A 23,184-nucleotide genomic window follows, 5' to 3' on the forward strand; every position below is an offset into this window, starting at 1 on the left:
CTTCTCCATACTCCTATTCCTCATCTGATTCATCTCTTGTCTCTGGAATTCCAAAGCTTCCTCACCTCCTGCAGGTGTTCACTGATTCTGACGTGTGACACTTGTGGTGCTGGCGGCTTCTTTCCAGCTTTGCCACACGCTCCGCATGGTCTATCGCCAACTTCACCCTGTGCATTCTATGCGTGCTCCTGACAGCACAATTCTGCTCATCAGGCTTGTCATCTGAGAGGGTGGGAGCAGCAGGGGAACCTCTCACTGGACTTGGGAACACCAAGAGGTTTCAGTGGAGTCTGCAAGCAAAAGATGCCAAACAGAATCGAGAGTGTGAAGTGTTACCAATCCGTCTACGAGTTTAATTTACGTTATACAATAGTCTTTCTGAATTGTGCAACACTATCCAATACAGGAAAGGTGATGCTCTGGAAAACTTTCCCAAGAGTTGGAATAGAGGGAATATTTGATTAAAAAAAAAAAAGCCACCTGGGTGGCTCAGTGGTTGAGCATCTGCCTTTGGCTCAGGTCATGATTCCGGGGTCCTGCAATGGAGTCCCACATCGGGCTCCCTGCATGGGCCTGCTTCTCCCTCTGCCTATGTTTATGCTTCTCTCTCTGTGTCTCTCATGAATAAATAAATAAGATCTTTACAAAAAATTTTAAAAAGTTAAAAAAAAAAAAAGGAAGTGGGAACATTCAAGAACAGGTCAATTCAGTTCAACGGCAGTAACAACAGAGCACTAACTACATGCCAGCTGGAGCCTGGATAAACCAGACAAGGAAGCAGAAAGGAGGACAGACAGTGATTTAGCTTTTATTTAAAAACTAACTGCTCTTCTTATCCCTAATAGGAAGAACTGCCCAGAGGAAGGGGTCCCTTGAATTCCAGCTCTGGAAATTCCTACCTACCTGACCTTGGGAAGGTCACTTCATTTTTTGAGCTTAGGTTTCTTCCTCTGTGAAAAGGAAATAAAAGGATCTATCTTGCAGGAATTACTCTAAACATGACAGGAGGTGGTACATGTATCTAAGTGCCTGTAAATGCATACACAAAATAGATAATAAACCAAATAAACCAAGGGTGTTAAAACAAAACATCTGAAAGAAGCAATCAGGCGTTAAAAACAAGCAGAGTGCACTGGGGCTCAGGAGATGTCCTGAGGCAGACTCTAGTGCTACTATTCACATGGAGGGCGCAGACTGTTCTCCTGCCAAGTGCCACCACGGGCACAGCCATGCCAAGGCAGAGACACCGTGTTGCCTGAGCAGCCAGGCATCTACATTTGGATGTGAAATCTCCAATTCTAAAACACAGTGCGGGTAAAATAAAACACACATGTGGGTCTGATCTGGCCTGCAGTTCACTGGAGCGCAATCTGTGATAACACACATTATGGCCTGAACCTACCATTTTGAGCAATTGAGCCAATTGAATGATTCAGAACGTCCCTGCTTGCTATACCCAAATGCAAAGAGCTGCAAGAGCTCATTCTCGAGGCCCTCTGTGAAGGACTTAGCTGCCTTGACTCATCTCCAGCATACCCTAAAATCCTGGCAAGTCAGTGAGGCCTTAGACAAATGTTAACTTATTTTTTTGTGTGTGTGTTAACTTATTTTTAAACGATATTTATTCTAGTACAATGTACATATAATAAAATATGTATGCATAGAATTGGATGAATTCTGACACGTGTCTAGCCGTGTCACCCCAGTGCCCATCAAGATGCAAGACACATCCATCAGCCTGATTGACACATCAATCAGCCCATGTGATTATCATTTCCCAGTCCTCCACTGCCCTGGGCAACCTGAACTTGCCTTCTGTCGCCATTGTGGGATTCGACATCTACAGAATTTCATGTACACAGAACGGTCCAGGGCACATTCATTTGTGTCTGGCTTCTTTCACTTGGCAAAAATAAATAAAAAATAAAATAAAATAAAATAAAATAAAATAAAATAAAATAAAATAAAATATGGGGATCCCTGGGTGGCGCAGCGGTTTGGCGCCTGCCTTTGGCCCAGGGCGCCATCCGGGAGACCCGGGATCGAATCCCACATCGGGCTCCCGGTGCATGGAGCCTCCTTCTCCCTCTGCCTCTGCCTCTCTCTCTCTCTCTCTCTCTCTGTATGACTATCATAGATAAATAAAAATTAAAAAAAAATAAAATATTTAAAAAAAATAAATAAAATAATAAAATAAAATAAAATAATAAAATAAAATAAAATAAAATAAAATAAAATAAATAAAATAAAATAAATTTGAGCTTCCTCAATGTGTGTGCACCAGTACTTCATTGCTTTTTACTTCTGAGTTTTATTCCACTTGTGGATGGATAGACACATGTCCATCAGCTCACCTGGCAGTGGTTGCCGGGAACACAGCCGCCATGCAGACGTGAACAGAGTCCATCTTTATATTCGGCCAACCCAGTGGACGTGCAGTGGTATCTCGGTGTTGCCCGGGTTTACATTCTTTCATAACTGAAAGTGTTGAGTATATTTCACACCCTTCTTTCCTGTGCCATGTGTGTGTGTGTGTGTGTGTGTGTGTGTGTGTGTGTGTGTGTGTGAAACTCCTGTTCAAATATTTTGCCCATTTTTCAAACTGGGTCGTTTGTCTTCCATTCTGGGTTTCAGTCCTCTGTCGGCAATATGATTTGCAAGTACTTTCTCCCAGGCTGTGAACCTGCTTTCAATATTGAAAACAATTCTGCTCTGTATTTTATATACTGTTCCCACATCCATCACCTCATTTTATCCTTATGAAAAAAACTTGTCAAGGGAGAGAAGACATGTTATATCTTTATTTTGCAGGTGAGGAAAAGAAGATAGAAGAAAGTGATGCACTTGATGTTATACAGCTGTTAAGCGACACCTACGGGTCCATCAGCAGGATCTCCTGTGTTTTTAACCACTTAGAATTCAACCATGGGAATGAAACAACGTGAGGGAGAAAATTTGTTCTCCTCTTATTCCCTGATGTAGCTCCAGGGCTCTGCCCAGCACATGGAAGCCACTCGAATAATTGTTGGATAACTCTCTTCTCATAAGATGACTCATCATAAGGTCTGATGGTTAGAAACTGTCCCCTGCCCACACTTTGCATTTGTTGACTGACAATTCTCATCCCTCTAGCAGGTGACCTATATCCCAGCCACAGCGACTGGTCCAGAGGGAGGCCCATGACCAAGGCCGTTCCCATTGGCATGGATCCCAGGATTTCTCGAGAACTACTGGACAGACATTCACTGTGTCTCCTCTTCTGGACTGGAACCCAGGAAGCTCTGAAGTGAGAACGTAACAATTGGTTCTCCAGGCAGAGAGCGGAGCCCTCCTGAGATGGCAGCCAGTCTGGAGAAGAGCCAAGTGATGCACTCAATGGTGATGCCATCTCATCCACGGCGAGCCCCGCTGGACTGTGTCACAGAAGTACTTACGGTTCCCATGTCCTCTGAGGGTCAGGAATGCTGCAGCAGCCTCACTGATGGAGGTCATGCAGCGCAGTGGCCACCCAGAGGTCATGCTTCCATGGTGGGGAAGCCGGTGCTGCATGTGGCAAGAGCTCCCCATCTGTCCCCAGCAGGCCTCTGCACAGGCTACCTCAGTGTCCACATGTCACAGCCCCAGCTACTGTCCCAGAGTGAATGTTTCAAGGGAAGAGCAAAGAGGAGGGGTGACATCGGGATGATCTGCCTCATAAGCCACATGCCATCACTGTGCTCTGCTCTATCTGTTGGGGGCAAGTAACTACGTCTGACCACCATTTCACGGAGGGTTGCTAGACTCCACCTTTTGAAGGGAGGGTGTCAAAGACCTTCTAGACATATTTTGACACCACCACACTGGCCACACTTGAGGGTCTGTGTCAAGGCTTTTTTGTGGCATGAGGCAATAATTTTACCACCACCTCCTTGTATATTCCTTTTGTTCCCCCATGAGTAGACCAGCTAGACTTGGGTTTTCTGTCATATTCAACAGACAAGGAGAACCCCGCCTGATACAGAAATCAAAAATACGTCTCATCACTCTAAATGTGCTGTTACTTCTGAAACACTACAGCTGTCAACTTAAGGTCTGATTCTTGACACTGAAGCATCAGACTTTTATGTCATGTGGAGAACACTGGGACTTCTTAGAAAACCAATGGTAAGTGCACACATCCCTCATCGTGCCTACGTGGATGAGATGAAATGATTTATCTGCGCATGAGAGCTGCACGGACTGGCAGGACCCCATTCCCTAGGTGGCCCTCGTGCCTAGCAGAGTGCCAGCTATAAGTCAGATGCCTCCCATACATCTGTTGACCAGGCCAGATCTGATGTACGGCCACTGCTCAAAAAGAATGTCGGTGTTTTGGATGGTTAGACTTTTGCTTTTATGATACATTCTTTTGCCAGCTATGATTTGTTTGAAGCTGAAGCCCTCAGTCAAGAATGCAGCCCCCAGTTAAGGGGCATTGATCTTATGGGAAAATAGAGTCTAGCGTGAGACAATATGCTCTGTGATTAGTGATGCTCTGGAATGCCCGGTGATGGCGAACAAGCACTGCCTATAATACATCTTTTTATTCACTTGGAGAGACTCATTTCATCAAAGCCTTCCAGCAGAAATTCCTGCTTTATATCTCAAGAGGTTCCTCTAGAAGAACATTAACTCCTACATCTCCCCAGAACCCCAATTCAGCATTTTCAAAATCAATACTTACTCCATGAGCCCTGGGGATACACAGCTACACATTTATTTCTAGGTATCTCTTCATCATGATGACTTAATCAGGATCCCCATGCGACTTCCTGAGGAGGGCACCAGGCAGCCATATACGTAACCATCTCCAGTGTAAGAACGATGTGCCCCATGACCACGTAAGCTAGCTTTCAGCTCTCCACCATCACTGGAACTCATTTCAGGAAAGACTTTTTGAACACACACCTCCCCACACACATTGGTTACAAATAAAATGGATAAGAATCGCTGACTGTTTGAAAGAATGGAGTGCCAGCAGTGTCATTCAAACTTGACATCTAAATCCTTGTGGCTTTAGGGACGCCTGGGTGGCTCAGTGGTTGACTATCCGCCTTCGACTCAAGTTGTGATCCTGGGATCCTGGGATCGAGTCCTGCATCAGGCTCCCTGTAGGGAGCCTGCTTCTCCCTCTATCTATGTCTCTCATGAATAAATGAATAAAATAAAATAAAATAAAATAAATAAAATAAAATAAAATAAATAAAATAATATAATAAAATAAAATAAGATAAGATAAAATAAAATAAACCCTCATAGCTTTAGAAAGCCTTGCAGTGTCTTCTGTTAATGACTAAGTGTGATCATGATGCAGGCTGTGAGTCAAGAACCATGCAAAAGGTATCTCATGCACTCAGCTCCTTCATCCTCAAGACCCCCAGTAGATAAGTGTAGCCATGATGTCCATCTCATATGTGTGGATAGTGAAGATTAGGAGATGGTGTGTCTTGCCCAAGGCCACAGAACTGGTGGTGACAGAGAGGGGCTCTGGACCCAAACCGTGGGAGTCCACATTGCCATTCACTCACCCATACACCTTCCTAAATCCGGGGCACATTTCAGGAGTCAGAAGACTCTGAAAGCTAGCAGTGGCTGACAGCCCAAGCCCGGGACCTGCCTCCCTGGGGCTGAGACCTGGTCCTTCTACAGCTGCAGGTGAACAGGGGAAGTACACTGGGTATCCAAGGCTGCTATAACAAGTTCCCACAAATGTTGTGGCTAAGGATAACACACACTGACTCTCTTCTGGTCCCAGAAGACAGGAGCCTAGAGCCGAGGCACTAGCAGGGCTGGTTTTTGTGAGGACACCAGGGGAGAACTCACTGCCCTGTGTCATCAGCTTTCAGAGGTGGCCTGCTCTCCTTGGCTCCTTGTCCCCCTTTCTGATCCCAACAGATCTCAGATCCCATTGTATTCAAACCTTACAAGGACCATTAGGTCCTCTTTATATTGAGACTACCAGGACAATCCAAGTTAGTCGTTTCCCCCTCTCAAGACCCTGTCACACATTCACAGGTCCCAGGAGCTATGACAGACACATATTTTGAGAAGGGGAAAGAGGCATCATTCATCCCATCACAGGGAATAATTTATGTTACCTGCCTTTGACTGGGTGTCTGTTTCATGGTCCACACGATGGGAGTGAACTCTGCCTTTTATGTTAGGAGAATGAACTGCTGAGTTTAGAGTGGTTACAGGTAAAACACCTAGGAGAGGTTGGTGCATATTGGTTTCTTATCCAATGCAAGATTTTGTAGTCACATTACTGTGTGTAGGTGTCTAGAAGTAGACATTGCCCTCCAGGGGAAAGAAATTTCCCTGAGGTTCTGGAATGGGCAGACAACAGAGGCGAGTGACACAGGTCTGGCCATTAGGTTTGGAGGATGCTGAGCCGACTGCTGTGTCTGATGTTTCCAGGGACAGCACATGCCCACCACCCATGGCTCGCACAGGGCTCAGAACTGTCCTCAGGGGTGTCAAGCCATCCCATTGCCCTGTGTTAAAATAGCGCTTGACAATAAATACTAAATGAAATTTCCCTTCCCCACGCAAAATCCAATTCACATCTTCTCATAAATCCTGCCTGAGGCTCCTGCTACAATTTCTTAGGCTCACAACCCCATCACAAGGTCACTCTGAAATTAGTTTGGAGGCAGTTTTCTCTGTGGCTGGCATGGTTGAATAAAGAACAGGGGGAAATTATGATTGGATTTTTTTGGACGATATTTATGCTTTGAAAAGAAAAATTCAACCTCTGTTGCTATCAATGGCATCAAAACTAGTTGATTTCCTTTGTTGTTACATGATTTTAATGTATGTTCTAGGACTGTTATTTAACAGAATAAATTGATTTTAATTTATCTTGCTAAAAGATAATCAATGCATGTTATATCTCATAAGCATTGCAGGTATTTTCATTCTTGCAAGCCAAAGAGAATTTAGTATTGTGTCCTTAAATGTAAACACAAAAAATGAACAACATATGTAATCACTGAGATGATCAGAATACAGTCTCCTTCCTGAAGATAAGTCTTTTTCCGACAAGAGTCAACACTTTCACCAATGCTTGGACTGTTCCCTTTATGTCAACCCTGATTTCACTCTTGAAGGAAATGCGTACATTTCTCTTAAGGCAAGTCTGTAATAACAATAAAAGAAACAAAGCCCCTGGATATTTTTGTAATCAACAAAACCAATGCAAGCTTATTGTAAAGGCAGGCAAATGTCAATGAATATAAGATCAGGGTTGTGAGTCCCTAAGAATAGACATAACACATGACATCGAGCTCTTAATCAAAGGAGTACCTGGCACACGGTAGGTTCTCAAAAAAGTTTAGGGCTTGAATTCAGGACAAAATAAATATCACCTCCAATCTCATTGTTACTGAATTTTGTCACATTTCACCTTTAGCCTTTTGACTATGCTGTATGTGTATGTATACATACCAGATAATTAAGAGCACTTTCTTAATGCCAATAAACACCATTTCATTGGCCTGATTACATTTTGCTATGTGAATATGCTAAAGCCACTCAATCATTCCTCTATCCTTATCTAGTTAGCAGATTCCAAATTTTTGTTATTAATTAAAATGTGAAAACCATGCCTATACATCTTACTCTGATTACCTATTTAGGATTGGTTCCTAGAATACAGGACCAAAGGGCGATTAAACATTTTAACAAGTCTTGGCACACAAATAGATCTACTGCCTTTTTTAAAAAAAGATTTTATTTATTTATTTGTTTGTTTGTTTATTTATTTATTTATTTATTTTTTATTCATGAGAGACACAGAGAGGAGGGGCAGAGACATAGGTAGAAGGAGAAGCAGGCTTCCTGCAAACATCCTGATGTGGGACTCGATCCCAGGACTCTGGGATCATGCCCTGAGCCAAAGGCAGATGCTCAACCACTGAGCCACCCAGGTGTCCCAATCTACTGCCTTTTTAAAAAGATTTTGTGGGATCCCTGGGTGGCTCAGCGGTTTGGTGCCTGCCTTCGGCCCAGGGCATGATCCTGGAGTCCTGGGATTAAATCCCACATCAGGGTCCCTGCATGGAACCTGCTTCTCCCTCTGCTTGTGTCTCTGCCTCTCTCTTCTCTGTGTCTTTCATGAATAAATGAATAAAATCTTTAAAAAATAAAATAAATAAAAAGATTTATTTATTTCTTTGGCAGAGAGAGTATGTGCACACAAGTAGGGGGAGAGGCAGAGGGAGGGGGAGAAGCAGACTCTTCTGCTGAGCAGGGAGCCCAACCTGGGCCGAAGGCAGATACTTCACCAACTGAGCCACCCAGGTCCCCCAGATCAATTACTTTCCTATATGGGACATTCCATGAAGATTTTCTGTTGTTTATAATTATATTTACTGGAAGCTGTAATATAATCTACTTTTTCCAACTGCTGCATAAGGGGTATGGGCTGTATATGTTAAAAAATATTTTGTTCTTTAATATGTCTAATCCCTTTCTAAGGAATCTGAACTTGTTTTAAGGAAGAGTCATCAATCTGGGGCCCAAGGAGATGGAATTCAGGGGTCTGTAAACCTGGATGGGGAAAATACATTTTTATAATTTTTTTTTTAGCCTTGAACTGAAAATTTAGCATACCCTCAAATAATGAACGTAGGCAAGAGCCAGAGCAGCAAGGACGGTGACTTTTCACAAGCTGATATGGCAGTGATCTTTATGTCATCTTGCATTTTCAATAGATACTTCAAAATATATTCTGCTCTTCACACTTGTTTGAAATCGCAGTGGCTATGAGATGTACTCCTCGGCTTCATTCGCAGGGTTTATTAAGGGAGTGCATCTACTGCATCACCAAAAATATTTTTTTTAACCATGTTTCAATATAATCACCCTCCTTGGCACTGCTATGAGTTTGATTCTATGAAATTAAAAACAGTATTCTAAGAAGATTCGCAGGCATTAGGGAGCCACCAATGCAGTCCATGGCACCAAAAGGGATGTGGACCTTCACTTTGGCAGCAGCTTGGGGAACAGTCAGAAGACAACAAAGAGAAGACATGTAAGACATGCCACACATTCTGAAGGACTCCAGGAATGTGGGCCAGGTGACACCAAGGCCGCACAGGAGGACAGCCTCAGGCTGTACCCAATTCAATACAATGTGGTGGACCACTTACCACTCTTCTGTCTTTCAGCCCTTTGGATCACCTTCCGCAGACAGGCTCAGCCTGGTGCACAACCCCCTAAGCTCTTGTACGATCTGCCATCAGTCCCCAGCAACACAGATGAGGCAGCACTCAGCCAGGTGCAAGCAGCAGCCTCTCCCTAGAATTCCCCAGTATTGGCCTCACTCACTGGATGTCACAGCTACCTTCGGCACCCCCGCGATCCTCGTTCCCACTGCGGGTCAGATAAACTCATTCTGAGCAAATTTGCTTCTGTTTGAGAGTGCTCAGAGTTCAAGGAGCAAGTGGGCCATCCAGCAGGTGAGATGGGAAGGGGTGCGCTATACACACATCGTGCTATTGCTGGAGCCTTGGGAAATGTGGGCTGGCTTCAATGATTTTAAATCTCCCATGCCTCCCTTTTAATGATTTCATGGGAAAGCAGCCTCTATGCCCACAACCGCCAAGTCGCACGTACCTATGACATCCCACCTCTCAAATCTGTGCCACGGTGCTCCTAGCATTTGACACCCACCCACCCATCCCATGCAGCCCTGGGACACTCGCACCATCGCATCCCTTTCTGAGGGCTCCATGCTGGTTTTCTCCATGAGGATCTGTTGTAATGAGCACCTGCACACTCAGCAAAATACCGTTCTCATCCATGTTCCATTGGCATCCAGGAACAGGTAATCAAACCATGTCCAGCAAGCATCTCAGACTCCGAAAGTTACACAGGGATGATGCTAAGCAGTTACAGAGAGACCATCCCAATGACTAATGCTGATGTCAACCGAGTGGAAAAACACCTGCTCACATTAAGGGGGTCCCAAATGATTGCTATACATCTTGAAACTGATCCTGACATCTGTCCACAACTGAAAAATCCATTTTTTTTCCTCTCCAGAGTATTTTAGAATTCAGATTGTAGTTGAGAGCCCATGACCTTCTAATGGGGTTGGTCATACATCTTATTTCTATGGTATAAAAATTAGATCTATCTTTGTGACAAAGATGAAGGATCTGCATTTATTGATTGGAATCTTCAGTTCAATGAGCTGAATCTCTTCAAAACAGTGAGATGAAAGAACTCTTAGTGCTGCCAGCGGTTAGAACGGCTGGCTGGACACTGCATCACTTCCTTGATGCTGATCACTGAGCATTTATACTAAGATTAAGATTTCACTGAGAAAAAGTTCTGCGATCTCATAAAAGAGCAAATTCACATATAAAGAGGAAAATAAAATAGTAATTCAGGGAGCAATAAAGTAATCTGATGCTAACTTGGTGGATCCCAATGAGAAGCTAAAAATGAACTACCATAAAATGAAGTCTAGAAATTGCATATACATGGAGGACAGAGCACGCCATCTCCTGTCTCTGGGCTCTCACCCCAGCAGCATGCCGCGGAGGTTTCAGCATACCCACTCACACACATGGGGTCTTCTTCATCGCTGCATACTATTCCACTGCTAAGGTGTAGCTCAATTTTCTAGTCCTTCACCAGTTGATTGACATTTGGATTGTTTCTAATTGGGGCTTTTATGGAAAATGCAGTATTATGGGAGACAGAAAAGATTACAGGTGATCACTTGGAATTGGGGAGGTGGGAATTCATAGCAGATGAGTAAAAAAAAAAAGGACTTTCTTGGTAATGGAAGTGCTCTAATACTGGATTGTGGTGATGGTTGAAGTTTTCTAAAACTCATGTAACTGCATACTTTACATGAGTGAATTTTTTTTTTTAGTATTTCCTTTTTTTTAATAATAAAATTTATTTTTTATTGGTGTTCAATTTGCCAACATACAGAATAACACCCAGTGTTCATCCGGTCAAGTGCCCCCCTCAGTACCCGTCACCCAGTCACCCCCACCCCCCATCCCCCTCCCCTTCCACCACCCCTAGTTCGTTTCCCAGAGTTAAGAGTCTTCATGTTCGGTTTCCCTTTCTGATATTTCCACCCATTTCTTCTCTCTTCCCCTCTATTCCCTTTCACTATTATTTATATTCCCCAAATGAATGAGACCATATAATGTTTGTCCTTCTCCGATTGACTCATTTCACTCAGCATAATACCCTCCAGTTCCATCCACGTTGAAGCAAATGGTGGGTATTTGTCATTTCTAATGACTGGGTGAATTTTATGGCATGTAATTTAGAATTCCAAAGCTCTAAAAGAAAAGAAAAGCAAAAGTAAGAATACTAACTTCCATTACTTTCTTGCTACCTTCTCCCAATATGTCTAAGAAGAGAAGCTACACCAGGCTAAGTGACGACAAAATTAATCACAAGAGATAAAGGCTAGCAAGTCACCGCGGAAACTTCTTGAACTAATTGGCTCACAGCACCGAAGCGAAGAGCTGTCAGAAGAAAGGCACTTTTAGAAATGATAGAAAATCCAAAGCATGTACATTTAAAAATAAAATAAGCCATCCTGTCCAAGAGAACAATAACCAGAATGAAATTTTTAGACCCTAAGAAACAAGATGATATTTTTCACAGTTGGATTATAAATAAAGCTACTTTGGATGGATCCTATAATTCTTCTTTTGTTTCTTTTTTTAACATTCCATGAAATACTATTATCTTTCTCAACTGTTCCCCAGGCCTTCAAGAAACAGATAATCCAAACACAGCATTTGTTCTATGAAGCTAAGCACACTGCGGAAATGTGGAGATTTCGGGATGTTTGCAGGTACTCACGGTAAAGCACTGTCACAGTGTATGAAGGCAGAGATCAGAGGACCAGAGCAACCCAGACAGCTAAGTGATCAAAAGGCTGGCTTTCCCCAAGAACTTCTCCCTCACCGTCAAAAACATCTAAGGTATGCAGGGATCTATGTACCCGTTTTACAATGAACACTCGTCAAAACAAGTATGACTGCAGATACTCATGACTCAAATTAAAGCAAGTTTAAAAAATTATATTTTACATTATGCATATATCCATATTACTCATTTGTACAACTATAAATATAGACAAGATAGAGACAAGATACAGATATGGATACAGATATAGATGAGACACAGATACATAGATACGGATACAGACATAGACCTATTTTTCCCCGTAGGACTCTTATGCACACACCCGCATGCACACACACATTCACTTCACACGCAGTTTCCAGTTCAGAAATTTATACAAAGCCAAAGAGCAGGCCCCAGTTTTCTAGATGGCTGTTAGGTGTCCCGTCAGATATGCCTGCGTCGAGGAAGGAGAAGCTCCTCATTCATTGGAATCACAAGTGATATGAATGAGGAGCTTCTCCTTCCTTGTCGCAGGGTGGAGTGGGTCCCCGGTGAAATCACAAGTGGCCAGCAACCGGACATCAGCCGTGATCCATGGCACTGGCGTGTACAGAGCACGGTGATAAACGCCAGCGAGCGGCATGATACAATCCCTGCTGCGATGAGGTTATTAGTCACGCCGCAATCGTTAGCTTTGCAGCTGGAGCAGCGGGCCCCTGAGTCCCACGTGCCCCAGAGGTCCTAACGAAAGTCAAGGCAGCTTGTGCAAGGAAGGACGAGTGGCACTAAAGCACTGCTGTCACCCGCTGAAAGGGGGTGTTAAATAATTTAATTCCAAACTTGGTGCTCTACTTGGAAACGGGAGATATTAAATATCAAATATATGGGTGTAATAAAAGCAAAGCAACACAAAGGTAAATTAAGGCAAAGCTCACACTTCCCTGCACTTCCACATAACGGGATTGGGTGGGCATCAGGAAATGGTAAATGAGTCAGCCTGAGGTATAATTTCACAGAGAATTGGGCTCATAATTTTCCCTTAACGGTAACACCATATGCCTGAATTATCACGCCACCTGCCATAGTCGGTATGTTGCTCAGGGAAGCGTCCACGTCCTGGGGCAGAAGGCAGCACGGTCTCCGGCCAATCCCAGAGCCACCTCCTCCACGCTGCCCGCCAGCATCGCACACACCTTCCTTCCTCCGAGGCACGCGCTCGGGGCCGGCCTTTCCAGGAGCTGCGATGTCCCATCCTGCCTCTGTCTACATTAACTCAGTGTTGCCCTCAAAAACAACACATGTCCACGGGGCTCTTTTGTAAGTACTTGAGAGACAGCATCGGACACAGTATTCCAACTTCCTGCTCCGCACAACATTGGATGTTCAGGTCAATCGGAGGCTGACGTACATTGGTAACTAGATCTAGGGGTGCCTGGGGGCGCAGTTGGTTAGGTGAGCATCTCACTCTTGATTTCAGCTCAGGTTGTGATCTCAGGGTCGTGGGATCGGTCAGCAGTGAGCTCTGGGCCTAGTAGGGAGTCTGCTTGTCTCCCTCTCCCTCTGCTCCTCCCCCCACTTGCTCTCTCTCGCTCTCTCTCATATAAATAAACAAAATCTTAAAAAAATAATAACTAGCTCGCAGCTGCTTCTCACAATGGCAGAATAGGATTCCACCGTATGAATGTAGCATTTTTTAAAAAAAATCAGTTCACCCCTTGATGAATATTTAGTTTGGTTGTGGCCCTCAGCTATTTTTAAAGATGCAGCAACGAATGCCATTGTATACATCTCTCCATGTCCATAATCAAGCTTTAATCTGGACTAGATGTATTCAGAAATGCAATTTTAGGGTTATACGGATGTACGTCTTAAATGTTATTAGCCAGATACTGACAGATATCTCTCCAAAGTGGATGAAGTATTTTATAATTCTTTCAGCACAGAGAGTATAAGCATCCCTTGTGCTTCCTCATTCTCAGGAAAACATTTTATTATGTGCATCTTCTCCCCCCCCCCCACAATACGATTAGAAGAAATGATATTGGAAACAATACCTCGGTTTGTTGTATCCCTAATGCAGAAGTTATTAAAACATACTTGAATGGAAATACTTCTGACAGGTTCTAAATTCAGACCCAACACTTGATAAAACCTCCACATCCAACTAACGTAATTCATCTCGTCCTCCAGGAAATTTTCATTTAGAGTATGGAAATAAAATATAATTCTCCACAATCTAGGGGAACTTGGTATGCAGGCTCCCTGTATTACACACCATTTTAACAATCTGAAAACAATTAATAGATGTTTCTCTTAGCATGGTGCTCTTGATAATTTCAGCGTGTTCACACGCAGGATTATATGAGATGCTCACAAGAGGTCAGCAAAAGCTGACCTCCCGTTGCTGATATTACAGAAGAGGATGCTTTACCTCTTATTACCTGTCTGGCACATGACCTGGCCAAGATAAAATGGGAAATACATACCCGATTTCCTGACTCTGACGCCCATGCTCTTCTACCCTTTGGAAAGGAATTATCATCCAAATGATAATATTTATACATATCATAATCCCTAAGTCAATGATAAGGATGTTGCCACCATTTAGGGCATCAAACAAATCACACAGGAAAAACGTACCATTCTGACAACCTTATATCACGGTCTCTGGCTTTGTTGTTGTTAAACTTGGGTTCTATACCTCAAAAGAGTTGAATTGTCTTGCTGAAAAAATATATCTAATCAAATCATTACATTAAAAAAAAACCTCAAGATTTTTCTTTTTCCATCACTTGGTTTGTCATCTTGGTAGAGCCGAGCAGCAGCAAAGTGTAAATTGTTAACACTTTGTTTTTTTTTTTTTTAAGATTTTATTTATTTATTCATGAGAGACACAGAGAGAGGGGCACAGACACAGGCAGAGGGAGAAGCAGGCTCCATGCAGGGAGCCTGAACGTGGGATTCGATCCCGGGTCTCCAGGATCACACCCTGGGCTGAAGACAGGCGTTAATCTGCTGAGCCACCCGGGCTGCCAACACTTTGGTTTTTAAAGCCACACGGAACATTTTCAATCTATAAGATCTCTATCACAAGTAATTATTACCTGAAAACAAAGAGGCCAGATCTTTCTCGCTTCAAATCTGGGCAACCTGGCAGATGGACACAGCATCCCAAAAGAGTCCGTATTCCATTCAGCAATGACAAGGACAAACATCCACGCCTCTGTTAAACAACTGCCACAGTGCATTACAGCTTCATTTTTTCCTGTTTTCCCTATCTTATGTTTTCCTAATTCAAAACAATCCATGTTCATTATGGGAATTTTCAGAAACACACCTTGAGCAAACAATGGGGAAATCATGGGTCACGTGTAACATCACCAACTGGGGACGAACACGGTCAACATTCTGATTGAACCCGTTTCAATTTTTGCTGCCCTCTATTTATTTAGAAACATTATCTTCTAAGCTCTTTTTAATTTACTTCTATAATACATTTAGTAAGATATAGTACATACGTTGTCAAAGTCACCATTTTTAAAGTATACAAGTGAGTGGCTTTTAGTTTTTTCACAGCATGGTCCAAGCATCCCCCACTACCTACCTGCAGGATCCGGTTATTGATTCCAAAAGAAACACATATCCACCAGCAATCAGGCTCAGCCCCCAATCCCCAGGCAGCCCCTGAGCTGCTTAGATGCAGATCTAGGAACTGGCCCACTTGGGACATGTCATCTAAATGGTTTGTGTCACATGGTGTGGCATCCTCAAAGCTGGTCCATGTTGTAGGTGGGTCAACACTTCTCTCCGGGTAACTGCAGGCAATGTCCCCTTGGGTGGGCACACCACATGGTTTATCCATTCACCTTTCACCTGTGGTGGGTGCTGCTGGTGTGAGAGTTTGTGCAACAGTTTTTGTGCAAATGTTTGCCTTCCGGCCCCCCGAGTGTATAACTATTAGTGCTGGACCTCATGGTAACTAGGTTCGCTCTCCTGTTCCTGTGGCCGTGTTTATACTCTTGGTTGGCTGGTTTTCAGGAGTCTCTCATCACTTCCACTTCTGAAGTTTCTTTTTCCTGAAGGTTTTGCCCAACTGTGCTGATCTGAATTTCTGCAGCACCAACCCTGACAGCCACAGGGTTTCAGCTTCTCTTTGTCCTCCTAATCTTATGGCTTCCTGTCCTTGAGGCTGGATCTTCAGGACATGAGTCTGAGAACACTGATCAGTGTCACAAACCATCTCTGTATCATGCAGGCAGCTCTGTCTTTGTCTCTCACTTTCAAGGGTTTCCCCAAGTTCATTCTCAGAGTGATGCCCCCATCCATCTTTGGGTATGCCCCCGCCATGGAGACCCTGCCTGCTCCAGCGAGGAGGCCTGTGGCTCAACATGTTCATAGGCACCTGTGTACCGCCTGCCCTATCAAGATGCCATCCTGGTGTTTCGGGCCTGCGTCTCCACTCACATTCCAGCTCTCTCTCTCTCTCTATGTGCGCTTGGGACCAGCCATTTGGCACCCTCCTTCAGTTCATTCCCATCTGCACCTAACAAATGCTGCCCTAACTCACTTTCTCATATTCTTCCTTTATACTTCTCTAGAAACCTCCATTCATGCCTGACAGAGTGAAGGTGATCACCAGGAACCATGCACTTGTGAAGGTGATCACCAGGTACCATAGGCACTTTCAACCTATTGGAAGTCTCACAACAACTGCCCTTTACAAATTGCTGAGAAAGAAGATTTGGGCTGCCTGACCCATGCCATCTATTCTTCTGTCTCTGGAGCAAAAAAATGATTCTGAGTTGAACATACCATTGTCTGTCTGGTGCAGCCACTTGGTTAAGTCCTAGCCAAGGAGATGTAAAAGGAAACCAGGGTTTGGCATGGTTTCCAGGAAAGTTGCTGAAAGAGAGCTGACCCAGCTGAGAAAATCTTTTCCACGGGGCAGATGGCATGATCGTCATCTTAGTCCATGAGAATGGAAGCCCTGAACTGGAATGCTGTGCAATAAAGACAGGAGTTGGGGCACCTGGATGGCTCAGTTGTTTGAGCATCTGCCTTCAGCTTAGGTCATGATCTCATCGAGCTTCACATTGGGTTCCCTGATCAACGAACGGGGAGTCTGCTTCTCCCTCTGTTTCTGCTCCTTCCCTTGCTGTGTTCTTTCGCTTGCTCACTTTCTCTCTCTCTCTCTCTCTCTCTCTCTCTCTCTCTCTCTCTCAAATAAATTCTTTTATAAAAGGAAAAGAAAGACAAGTGCCTGGGACCCTGATGGTATTGGAGAGTTGACGTACCAGCCCTGGCCTGCTTACTGCAGGCTTCTTCGGGGTGACAGAGAAATAAAATTCTGTCTTCCATAACTTTTATTTGCATTAAAAATTAAATAATCAAGTAATCCTAACAAATATAATTTGAGATATACTTATTGATGCCAGAATATTGTCACTTTGAATATACATTCATGACTTTAATCGTATCTGTCTATATTTGAAATATCAATTATTTTTATTGCAGTTCATGTCCTTCATATACATTTCAAAGCAAGACATACTACTATGATAAGCATAACACCAGTGTCATATATAATAAGGAGATGATAATTCTGAAAAAATTAAATTCTAGCTGTGTACTCTTGCCTGTCTAGGATCTGCTGGCAAAGGAGAGATGCTGTTAGGACAAGGTAGATGAATGCTTCCATTAGAAGTCTTGCTGGAGAACAGAAAACCATGGGAGCTTCTGTCATTCAAATTTATTCAAACCCACATCTATGTTACCGCCTAATATCATTTACATAGCAACAGTGGCAGACTTTGGAAAACACTCATCTATGCAGAGAAGAGCACTTACATAAAAAATATATGGCTTTTGTTATACATTGGTCTCAGTTTCCATTGTGCTGTAGTGAGTAAGATTCTAAAAGTGCAAAATGGAATCTGATGGATGGAGCATTAGTTCTTCTGCCCCATACTAGTTGCAATACTAGTAGCAATACTAGTAGTAGCAATACTACTAGTAGCAATAGTTCCATACTATTTCCTGGCAACCCTCTAGTCAAGAGACCCCCATAGCTGCAATGACATTCATATGTTAATACTATGATGATAAGGTTTTCAGCAACAAACTTTTCCAGAAAGGAAAGAATGTATTTTAACTCAGGTGAGAGATCGTCTCTCTCTCCTGTTGAATTCATCACTACCACAAGTGTCTCCTTAATCCATAAAATTACACCTGTCACAGTGACTTAACTTCATTAACACAACTTCGTGAACCATGGGGAATTATTAGCAATACAAAATCCATGACTATCAAGCTAATTAAGATTGCCTCTTTGAATTCTGATGATCTGATTCTGACTTTTAAGAATAACTACAAAATATTCAAAGAGACTGGGAAGAGTTTATAAAGCAAGACAACTTCTGAAGCAAAACCTCCTAACGCTAAAATACCCACTCCGTAATACATTTTCCAATTATCCTTCAGATAAAGAGAAATAGATCACCTCCCAGGCCACTCACTACTCCAAATACTGGAGCATGATGTTTCTTCATTGAATATAGTACAGACAGAAGTGAAATGAAACATTCTGAAGTGAGGATAGAAATGGAATATATTAATGAATGTATCATATTCAAAAAATGTCAATTTATCTGTATGCATTTTATTAAATGGTAATACATGCACAAAGCAAAAAAATGCATAGTCCAAATGGTTCACAATATAAGGTAACTTACACTCAGCCTTCTGCCTCAACTTCCTGGCAGCCACTCAGGAGAAAGCACAGTTGCCAGACCCTCTGCTCAGGAAAGTACCTTTCTCTGGGTTTCCCCCAAACAGGGCTTCAATATATACACCCTGTTATATGCCTTGCTTTTTTAAGCAGGTGTCTTGGAGGGGATTCAGTATGTATGGTTTGCATCATAATGCATACAGTAACAGAGATGAAGTATAATTTTAGAACTGCAGCAAACAAACATTTTTGGAGAAACCCATGTGCACCAGACGCTGCTCTATAGGGGCTGGAGCCATAGCTGCAAACAGGGAGACACATGTTACCAACTGAGAGAGCTCCCATTTCCAGGCTTCCTCATTAAGCAAAGGCCTCCTAGCTGTGGCCTAAAAACTGGATTCCAAAACCATAACCTCGGGGATCCCTGGGTGGCACAGCGGTTTGGCGCCTGCCTTTGGCCCAGGGCGCGATCCTGGAGACCTGGGATCGAATCCCACATCGGGCTCCCGGTGCATGGAGCCTGCTTCTCCCTCTGCCTATGTCTCTGCCTCTCTCTCTCTCTCTCTGTGACTATCATAAATAAAAAATTTAAAAAAAAATAAAAATAAATCTTTAAAAAAAACAAAAAAACCAAAAAACCATAACCTCCATATCCACGCACGTGAGTACACATAAATCACATGGCAATGTGTGTGTCCATGCATGCACATACTTAAACACCTATATAATAAATACATTCTATATAGTAGTGCTACTAAATACATGTACATGTATCTATACACAGATGTGCATGTATCTCAGAACAAACACATGTTGTATATGTACATGCATAATATGCTGTGTATCACATATCACATATTAGCTACACAGACATACATAAATGTGTATGCCATGTGTGCCTGTGTGCTTTTAATATCATCTGGACCAATAGCAGGAAAATAGAAAATAGCCATCAGGATCTACAAAGCATAAGACATGTTGGGGCACGTGGGTGTCTCAGTGGTTGAGCATCTGTCTTCAGCTCAGGGTGTGATCCTGGGGTCCTGGGATCGAGTCCCACATCGGGCTCCCTGTGGGGAGCCTGCTTCTCCCTCGGCCTATATCTCTACCTCTCTCTGTGTGTCTATCACAAATAAACAAATAAAATCTTAGATAAAAAAGGATAAGGCATGTTCTCCATAGGGAATGGTGATATGATACCAGGGCTTTGAAGAAATAACTTGATATTCCACTCAGGGCACTTGCTTCTTAAGGAAGATACTGATACAAATCAAAGAAGAGAAGTGGCAAGCACCATGCATTGTTATGTTTCCATTTCCATGTGCTCTGCAGACGCTAAGAAGTGTTCGAGCACCCCTTGGAAGCCCTTTGCTTGACCCATGGGAAATCAGTTTACATGGGGATGAGGCGCCCTCGGAAAGTTTCCTTACCTCTCCTCCGGGCCCAAGACAAACTGATCTAATGCTTAGCCAGAAAATCAAAAGCAAAACAAACAAACAAACAAAAAATACAAAAAAAACCCCAGCAAAATAAAAGTTTAAAATGGTTCATATTTCTTCACATTTCATAGAAAACACTTCAACTACTACTATTAATAATATCCCCCCCAAGGAAATGAAAGAAAAAAAGCAGAAAACAGAACAGAGTGATCGAGATCCTTCCTCTCAAATTCCTCTCCTCTTCTGATAAAGATTATCTACCTGCCTGCCTGTCTATCACGTATCCATCCATGCATCCATCCATCCTTCCTTCCTTATTTGTGCTAACTTCACAACACAGAAGAAACCTTTACTGAGGTGGCACCTAACTTGCCAAATCCCATGGCCGGTGCAGACATATCTGGACGTGTGGTTATGTGCAAGTTCACTCTGTGAATCCATATGGCGTCCTATTACTACACAGACATTTGGGGCAGAGCTCAGATACACATTTCTTCTTTGTCTTCTCATCTACTCTATAAGAAAATCTTCAAAACACACTCTTAGGACACTGGTCACAAAAGAAGAGACACAAGCCAGAGCTCGAGAATTGACAACCCGAATCCTGGTGCTCCAGTGTGAGCCAGAAGGAACGCACAAGGGATCCCAAGTCAAACTATCCCCAAACTGGCATCAAATGCTCCCTGATAATGAACCAAAAAAAAGTCTCATAAGCGTCCATTGAGATTCATGACTTCAATATTAGAATAAGTAAATGGGAAATTTTTATTTTTTCCAAACACTGACCAATGGAGTTTAATAATCTGACACCGAAAAATAATGTGTTACATACCTGGGATTAATCTGCTTGTTTGTTTGTTTGTTTGTTTGTTTTCAATTTTCTGTAATATAAAGAGCAAAAAAGCAACCAGCCTAAAAGTGGCAAAAATATGTGGCCAGACTAGGAATTCTCGAGAACCACAAATGAGGTTTCAGGAAACAGAAACAAATCAAGAAGCACTGAGTTTTCAAGTCTCTCTGCCCCGCTGGGAGTTGACAGTTTCTAATTTGGTGGGTATCAGACTCAGATTCAAGTTTTAATTTGTCTCTAGAGTGACTCACAATGTCCCATAATTGCACAGTAGACGGTCTACCGTTCATCAGAAACACGTGCACACAAATATAATCACAGACACCTACATGGCAAATGTGGAACACACTCCACAGGTGCCAAGAGACACACAGTGTTGTTGCGACACTCACAGGACAGGCTGTTTTATCAGAGCTGCCCTGACGGGCGAGGAGGAGGCCATGGGGCAGTGCGGCACCATCTGTACATAAATCCCACCTGCAGGAGTGGTCCTCGCAGATGACCCGGAGCTCCACTAAAATGTGAAGGAGGTCTGCTGTGAATAATAGCTCACCCTTCCCAAGGGACGGATTCCATCCATCTTCCCGAGAAGTACGAGTAACACAGAATACAGGCACCACATACAAACCACAGTGGGAACGGCTGTTAGCAAATGTAGGGGAAACGAGCCCCCGTCACAGCGAGTCTGAACATGTTGAAGGCCGCTGGGACTCACCTGTTTTCTGAGCTAGCAGATTTCTTCTGGCAAACGATGACGGCCGGTGCGTACTTGCCAGTGTACTCTGTGCCCTCTGTGACCTCCCAAATGGAAGGGCTGCTGGCTCTCACCCCCACGATGCTCACGCCCTTCTTCACCTTGGCCCTGTAAGAGACAGTGAGTGCACAGCTCAGACGGCTCTGGGGAATCCCAGGATACCTGGTTCTGGGTAGGCGCATGCTTGTGTGAAACAGGGTTTAATCACCTCTTTGCCATCACCTTGCGATAATGGTGCCCCACTTATTCCCACCTTTGGCAGAGGAGCTGGCCGCAGCACACTGGCAGTCTGCAGGCATAAAGAAAGTTGCACTCATGGATGGCTTCAGTTTTTTTTTTTTTTTTAATGACTTTCCTGAAGACCCCATACTATAAAGACTAAACAAGAAAGGGAAGTGAATTAAAACCGTATGAGTGAAGTTAGTAATGACACTGCGTGTTCACAGACCGTCCCCTCTGTGCCAGGCACTGACAGATGCCTCACCTGGACTACCTGCTACCCCCGGTGTTCTCAGTGTAGAATGAGGGGCTGTAGCGCACACGGATTTGGGACCAGGGACAGCCCCAGGAACACAGGATCTGAGGCTTGAACAGACCGGCCTGAGTCCTGCCCGTGCCCCTCGCTCCATGCAGGCCTTACTGTCATCACTACCCTGAGCATCACGGTCACGGCCGCTGCTTAGAAACTGTGCGCCACATACCAGGCACTCTTCCCAGGTGTGACAGCCTCAACTCTGTTAAGTATCACACGTGCCCTATGGGGTCCGCTTGCACTGAGCGGCTGAGGACCTGGGCACCACACACTCAGGAGCAGGTGCCCTAAGTGTCACATGGCCCTGAACCACCAGGCAGCTCGAACCATGCCCGGGACTCCCCTTGGCATCACTCAAACCCATGGAAACCATGGAAACCACTTACTCTGATCCCACTCACATCCTCTGCTACCCAACACTGGTCAGCTACAGAAAGACAAATTTACAGAAGCCCGTGTCTTGTCTGCCACGCGTGTGTCACCCTCCCACCCATTTGTTTATTCCTTCCTCGTCGCCCATGGCAGAGGGACAATGATATGACCAGGGGCTCCTCACCGAGATATGAGGGGCCTCGTTCCTCCCCAGGAGGCTGATGAGGGAGGAGGAAGGGAATATCACAGCAGAACCCTTCTTTGCTCTAAGAAGTTTCGAGTGAAAAACATATGGAATGGCGAGTGTACAGTACAAAATGCAATGCAGCGCCCACCGTCTGATGTATGAACTGGCCTCGTGTTTGAGCTTCGTGCTCCTGTGGGGTTGAAGAGCTTTGCAGCAAGGGCGGTGGGAATGAGCGGGCGGCTGAGGAGAAGATGGTCTGGGAGGGGCATCCTCCGGATGGGAAACTGCTGTGCCTGCATGGACAAGGCGCCCAAGCCACAGACATGGGCCCTCCACCTCTGACCCTCGTGCATAGCCAGAGACAAGCAGGGTGGGAGGGGATGAGGCACTCGCAGGACTCAGGGAAGAGAAAG

The 23,184-nt window shown here is 43.9% G+C and overlaps 1 protein-coding gene across 1 annotated transcript in view; it reads right to left on the reverse strand.

Moving 5' to 3' along the window:
* The window catches only part of LOC121475341 (transmembrane protein 132D-like), a 225,613-nt gene extending 203,304 nt beyond the window's left edge, over window positions 1-22,309 (reverse strand). Inside the window, exons 1-3 of the mRNA XM_041728537.1 lie at window positions 22,165-22,309; window positions 21,903-21,969; window positions 21,642-21,788 (exon numbers count right to left, since the gene is read on the reverse strand). Coding sequence (XP_041584471.1) covers window positions 21,642-21,788; window positions 21,903-21,969; window positions 22,165-22,309 — 359 coding nt within the window. The remainder of the gene's footprint in view (window positions 1-21,641; window positions 21,789-21,902; window positions 21,970-22,164) is intronic.
* Between the last annotated feature and the right edge of the window lie 875 nt (window positions 22,310-23,184).

The sequence above is a fragment of the Vulpes lagopus genome, chromosome 14 (genome assembly GCF_018345385.1).
Source record: "Vulpes lagopus strain Blue_001 chromosome 14, ASM1834538v1, whole genome shotgun sequence".
Lineage (NCBI taxonomy): Eukaryota > Metazoa > Chordata > Mammalia > Carnivora > Canidae > Vulpes > Vulpes lagopus.